This window comes from Aspergillus bombycis, assembly GCF_001792695.1.
Source record: "Aspergillus bombycis strain NRRL26010 chromosome Unknown contig00119, whole genome shotgun sequence".
Classification (NCBI taxonomy): domain Eukaryota; kingdom Fungi; phylum Ascomycota; class Eurotiomycetes; order Eurotiales; family Aspergillaceae; genus Aspergillus; species Aspergillus bombycis.
Window position 1 is genome coordinate 1 of NW_019170121.1, and position 5,705 is coordinate 5,705.

A 5,705-nucleotide genomic window follows, 5' to 3' on the forward strand; every position below is an offset into this window, starting at 1 on the left:
CTCCGGAGTCCGACCAGCACGCTTGCTTTAGTTCGTTAGTGTTTAGGACAGTTCTTGACAGCTTGCACGAGGTAGGATTTACTAGTATTTACTACGTAGTATCAACCCCACCAGAAAATTAGTTGATCTTAATTGATTATGATATAATCTTCTACCCCGCGTCCAATTAAATTTACCCCAAAACATCCCAACTCACAACCCTCCCTCTCACTCTCACTCCTCACCACCACCACCACTACCACTCCCACCACCAGCCACCGTACGCATCAGTCACCATGTCCCTCAAGCCCGGAGATTCCTTCCCCAACGACGTCGTCTTCCAGTTTGTAACCTCCAATTCATCCATCCTCCGAGTTACCCACTAACTGTTGTCAGGTACGTCCCCTGGACCGAGGAAAAGGGCGACATCGCCGCCTGCGGCATCCCCATCCCTTACAACGCCTCTAAAGAATGGGCCGATAAGAAGGTGGTCCTGTTCGCCGTTCCTGGTCAGTCTCTATCAACTTACTATCTCATCAATATGTCGAAACTAACACGACCTCACAATTCTAGGCGCTTTCACCCCCACCTGCTCCGTCAGCCACGTCCCCGGATACATCAAGAACCTGCCCGCACTGCAGGAAAAGGGTGTCCAGGTCGTTGCTGTCGTTGCATCTAATGACCCCTTCGTCATGAGCGCCTGGGGAAAAGCTAATAAGGTGAAGGGTGATGACATTGTATGTATCTTCTTGTGGTGGTTTACCAAGGCATTTTCCATTGCGACATACTGATTGCTGCAGCTGTTCCTCTCCGACCCCGACGCCAAGTTCTCGAACAGCATCGGCTGGGCCAGCAACGGTCGCACCGGTCGCTATGCGATTGTCATTGATCATGGCAAGGTGACTTACGCTCAGATCGAGACTAAGAAGGGCGTTGTGGAGGTGCGTTTTCTTTTTGTCCTATTTACAGTTGCCATTACTAACCGGTTGGGTAGGTGTCGGGCGCCGAGGCTGTCTTGGCTCACCTGTGATTCTCTTGGGAAGCTCGTTCTCCGAGGTGAATCAGATGGGAATGGAGCAAGCTTCTGCTTAGCTAGCGTTGTCTTTTAATTAAAACTCGCTCACGATTTTCTAGACCTAGTACTACGGGTTAGTACCAGGCAGGAAGAGTCAGTACCAAGCGATTGAATTATGTCTAATGGAAAATTACCCCCTTCTCGCGATTTGCATGCTGTAGTCTTCTATCAATAAAGCTAACAGGACAAACTACCCCTAAAGAACGTAGTATCTCGGACTTGGGATCACCAATAACCTATGCCTAGCAGTCAAGGAACACAGCCAGGCTCAATATTACCAATAACACATAGGTTGTCGGGCGTTATAATGAATAACAAGTGAGAACACCTGCCCCATCCATGGGATTTCACGGGCCGAGAGCGGCGCCGCGGATCTACCTATATGAAAGAAAATACACAGTCAACACAACACCATGGGGCAGCTGCGGGAGGAAGTGACATGCCGGAACCTTAAAGTGAAACAAGTTGAACAAAGTGAGAGGGATTTCCCTATCGACTTGAATACGGCTAATATCCTGTGCATTAAGGAAAGGTTGAATTACTAGCGAAGAACCACTTCACTTGGAAATGGCTACTGCAGACGACATAGTGTTAGCAGCTCCAATGCCTATAAAAGCCCAAGTCGACGATTGCTAAAGACGTTCGTGAAGGCTGGATAGCTTGATGCCATCTCAGTTACCAAGATTATGCTGCTACACTGCAATACTGGGTTATATCTCTAGCTGCATGTAGTTTATCACAGCTCAGGGATCCATCCTCTCGTTTCACTGGAAAACCCCAGCAATGTAATAATGCTGCTTGTGCGGTACCAGTCTTGTACCCGTTGTCGGATAGAAATCCATGTCTTATATCAAATCTCATAACAAAAACCAAAGTATGGCGTAGTATTGAACTGGTTCATTGCAGTGCATAAGGGTGGAATGGCATTTTAGAGCGAGGGTTCTCACGGCATCTTTTACTTTGAGATATTCTCTAGCACTACCCATAAAGAGAATGAAACCTAATTCCCCCTTTTACCAACTTTATTCTGTGGGTGTGAGATTTAATCCTACAAGGCGCAAGTTACAGAAAGAAAAGCCTCCTTTATCTTCATTGCCCCGAACCCTATTAAGATGAATCATTGCTTCCACACCGGCGACATCACGCCCTGGCTCGCTCAATCACTATTAGGCTTGACTTGATAGAGAACTGGTAGCAACATAAATAATTAGTTTATCTATTGTTAATTAGACCCCTGGACCTGCTAAGAGTGCATATACCTCATTTGATGGGGAATATACTCTACAATATGAATAGTTGCATGGCGCCAGGTGGAATTAACCCTTCGTAGTTGAGTTCACAGCCTAGTGAAGCAATTTATCTCCAATCCTTGTAAGATGGGAGGTATAAATATACCATCGCGTACCAGATCCCACAGTCTCTTTTCCTCTCCTCACCACCAAGTTCCATAGAAAAATCTCCCTTGCATAAACCCAGCACCCTATTCAGTTTGACAAAGGTCCATCTCTAGCCAAAATGACCAGCTTCAAGGTGCTCTTTGCCTTCCTCGCCATGTTCATGTTCTCCATCCAAGGCGCCATGGCCCTCCCCGGCAACACCGAATCTGTCCCTGCTGCTGCCGTCAACGACTACGAGGCTAGAGCTCAAAAGTCCCCTGCCCCCGCTGAAGGCGAGCCTTTCGTACGTTTGACACGGCCATTCTATTCATGGCAAACCCCCACTATGTAATCAACTTTCGTGCTCTGCTAACTGTATTCGATCCTCAGCAACGTGGAAGATATTGCCATGGTACTTGCAACAAGCAGAAAAAGTGTAATTGCCAGGAAGGAAAAGCCACGTACACTTGTTCATGCGTGCATCCGGATGCGAGTTGCTCGTGCTGGGTGGTCTAGGTGAATCTGACACTCTTGGGCCTTTCTTTGGGTAGCGTTGCTGATCTGGATTGGCTCAAAAGTATGTATGGGGTTGGGATATTCGGGTTGAGCAGGCAGAGTTGAGATAGGAGAGTGAATGTCCGTGATGTTGACCTTCTTGTCTCTTCTCGTCGCTCCTTCGGTGCTGGTAGCTTAAGTGGGTGGCAACTTAGTTTGAATGAGAGATATTATTGATTTCTAAGTACTTCTTGTAGTTTTATACCGTCCATGAGTAGCGGACCTTGGTCGAGAACAGTAAGGTGGTATTAAACGGAAACTGGCAGCACAGATGGTATTATATACACATGGTTCTTCTTTTTTTGAAAATAACTAACAAAGCGAGAAGCAAAATCACCAGATTAGCACGGCTAATAGTCTTCAGACTCATCACTCATGACAATGTCGTCGTCGTCGTCGTCATCATCATCATTGTCCCAATCATCATAAACATCTTCACCATCCTCATCAGAGTCGCCGTCGGCCATCTTATTAAACATCTCCTGCATCATGAACCGGAAAGCCTGCTCATGCGCCTCGTCGAGATCGACCAGGACCTTCAAGGGCTCCTTCGGCGTCCAATCCGCGGGGTCAACTTCATCTCTATCAAACAAAAATTCCGGAAGATGAGAGGCGAAGAAAGCCAGGACCAATGAGCCAACCCCCATAACATACTCCGTGGAAAGCGAGATACTCGCCTCATCACGGTCCAACCTCGTCGCTAGACCGGTCACATCGCGCTTCTTGAGGAACTCAACAAGATCCACCGCGGGGAGCTCGAGCTTGTCACTATCGCTTGCGCAAGCCTTGATCAACTCAAGGGTCTCATCCCAATCAAGCGTGTGGCGTTCACACAGGAGCGCCAGCAAAAGGAAAGTCGGGCACTCGTTGTGGTGATTTTGCCCTACCATGACCTGGTCAAAGGCGGCTTTCTCCGCTTCAAGACGTCCGTTGAAAGGTCTCCAGAATTCCCTGTGCCAGGGATCAGGCACTTGAGACGAAGGATGCTGCTGAGCGTCCTTGATGATGTCCTCAGGGAGGTACTTTTCATATCTATTGAACGTCCACATATTCCACAGGTTGTCGAGCTCTTCGCCTAGTTTGGTTTTGGTCGCGAGATCAAACGACAGCCGGGCTGGCTCGTTGTTCTCGAGTGATTTCTCATAACCCCTGATGAATGCTTGGGCAGCCTCGCGCTCTTGTTTGCTGGGAGAGCCGTCGGTCAAAGTGTGGCAGGCTTCCAGGTAGTCCAATAGAGCGTCTTCTCTTTCTTCGGAGATGTTGAAGTGAGGGTTCGCTTTCATGGAGTCCACATAGCTGATCCTTTCCTTGATTTCCTTGGTTGTGGCGGTGGAAATCTCCGTGAATGGGCGCGGAGGCGCCAAGTAGCGTAATGGGTTCATTGTGGTGTTTTGTCTAATGTACTCTATTCCACGATACAAAAGGAGGCTATGCCAAACTGTGTTTTATTATGGTAATGTTGAGTTTGTAAACACAAAAGTCTGTATAATTAAAAAAAAAATTTCTGATTGAGGGGTGAAGCTTATCCCTATCGTATCCCCACTGTGGGTCTATCAGAGTTCGCTGAGTGGTCCAGTGAGTGAGTGATCTGCATGATAGGTACATGGGCATCGTTGTTGTTTTGCTATACTCCCTGCATTTCTGCTCTACTAACACATACAAATACACGGTAAAAGACCCATAGGCCCATAGCTGATCTAACTTTTAAGTGTGATAGGATTAAAGTGATACTGAGTTTATCCAATTTCTACTATAATAAGATGATGAGTATGGGACATACATATTTGTCCAAATTATATATAAGCGAATACATGACCACGACTTATACCAATCATATTAGCATGCTAATCAATATCCCGTTATGCTTTATCGCATCAACCTACTACTGTCCCAGAGCAGATCTGTGCCGCGGAAAGCTCAATGCTACTTTCAAGTAAAGATTTCCGAAGTCATGGTCTCCAATTGTAAAATGGACGCTCTATCCAGAAGCCTCGTGGAAGAGATAGCATTAGAGAACCCAGATCCACTCTGTTGTCTCGGGAGTGTTAGCCCAGTTATGATAGGATTGCACTTCCAGAGCTGTAAAAGTGGCTGTGTCACAGTATTCTATGGCGCCTCGTGTCTACAATTGCAGTTCGGTGTCGGGTGTGCTTTTAATTCGCAAAGCTTTGGCAGGGCTTGAGGAAATATCTTGACATTTTAGCGAGTGGACTCACTGCCTCCATGAGAACACCATCTAAGACCGGGACATTGTTATTTGGAAAAGAGTCCTCCCAAGAAGATCGGGGCAATGGTTAAACCCATGAAACATGTGATCGGGGGGGCAGCAGCCAAGCGAAAAGCAACAGTGAGACTTAGCTGTTGTTCTTTGCTTACAGTCTTCTGAATATTCTTCCGGTCTCGAACGCCCTGGTATGCTGAAAGAAGTACCATGGATGGCGAAGCGTGCCAGCTGGTACGTACTTCATCATGCGCAGCCCCCTGGAGGTTAAGAGATGGATCTAAAGGAATGAAACCGAGACGAAGGTGCGGCTGGTCTCGATATCTTGATTCCAGCGCATTTCTTTAATGGTTCGCATATGCTTTCGCAAGGTGGACACAAAGCTTCCGGATATATAAAGTAGACTATCTAGATGTCTAAGACAATTTGGAGCTGATATAATTGTGTGCTTCACTTTTTAAATTTCCAGGCTGGGAAGGTTTATTCGCTTCGGTTTATA

At 46.9% G+C, this 5,705-nt stretch overlaps 3 protein-coding genes across 3 annotated transcripts; 2 read left to right on the top strand and 1 right to left on the bottom strand.

The window, feature by feature from the left end:
• Positions 1–275: 275 nt before the first annotated feature.
• Positions 276–1,009, top strand: ABOM_009834 (peroxiredoxin family protein; the record flags this gene model as incomplete). The annotated part of the gene is made up of 5 exons (XM_022536962.1): positions 276–322; positions 376–488; positions 553–716; positions 780–920; positions 974–1,009. 5 exons carry the CDS (start codon positions 276–278, stop codon positions 1,007–1,009), a joined length of 501 nt encoding a protein of 166 aa, XP_022384873.1.
• Positions 1,010–2,569: 1,560 nt separating this feature from the next.
• ABOM_009835 (uncharacterized protein) lies at positions 2,570–2,782 on the top strand (the record flags this gene model as incomplete). Its single annotated transcript, XM_022536963.1, has 1 exon — positions 2,570–2,782. One exon carries the CDS (start codon positions 2,570–2,572, stop codon positions 2,780–2,782), a length of 213 nt encoding a protein of 70 aa, XP_022384872.1.
• Positions 2,783–3,335: 553 nt separating this feature from the next.
• Positions 3,336–4,367, bottom strand: ABOM_009836 (uncharacterized protein; the record flags this gene model as incomplete). The annotated part of the gene is made up of 1 exon (XM_022536964.1): positions 3,336–4,367. One exon carries the CDS (start codon positions 4,365–4,367, stop codon positions 3,336–3,338), a length of 1,032 nt encoding a protein of 343 aa, XP_022384875.1.
• Between the last annotated feature and the right edge of the window lie 1,338 nt (positions 4,368–5,705).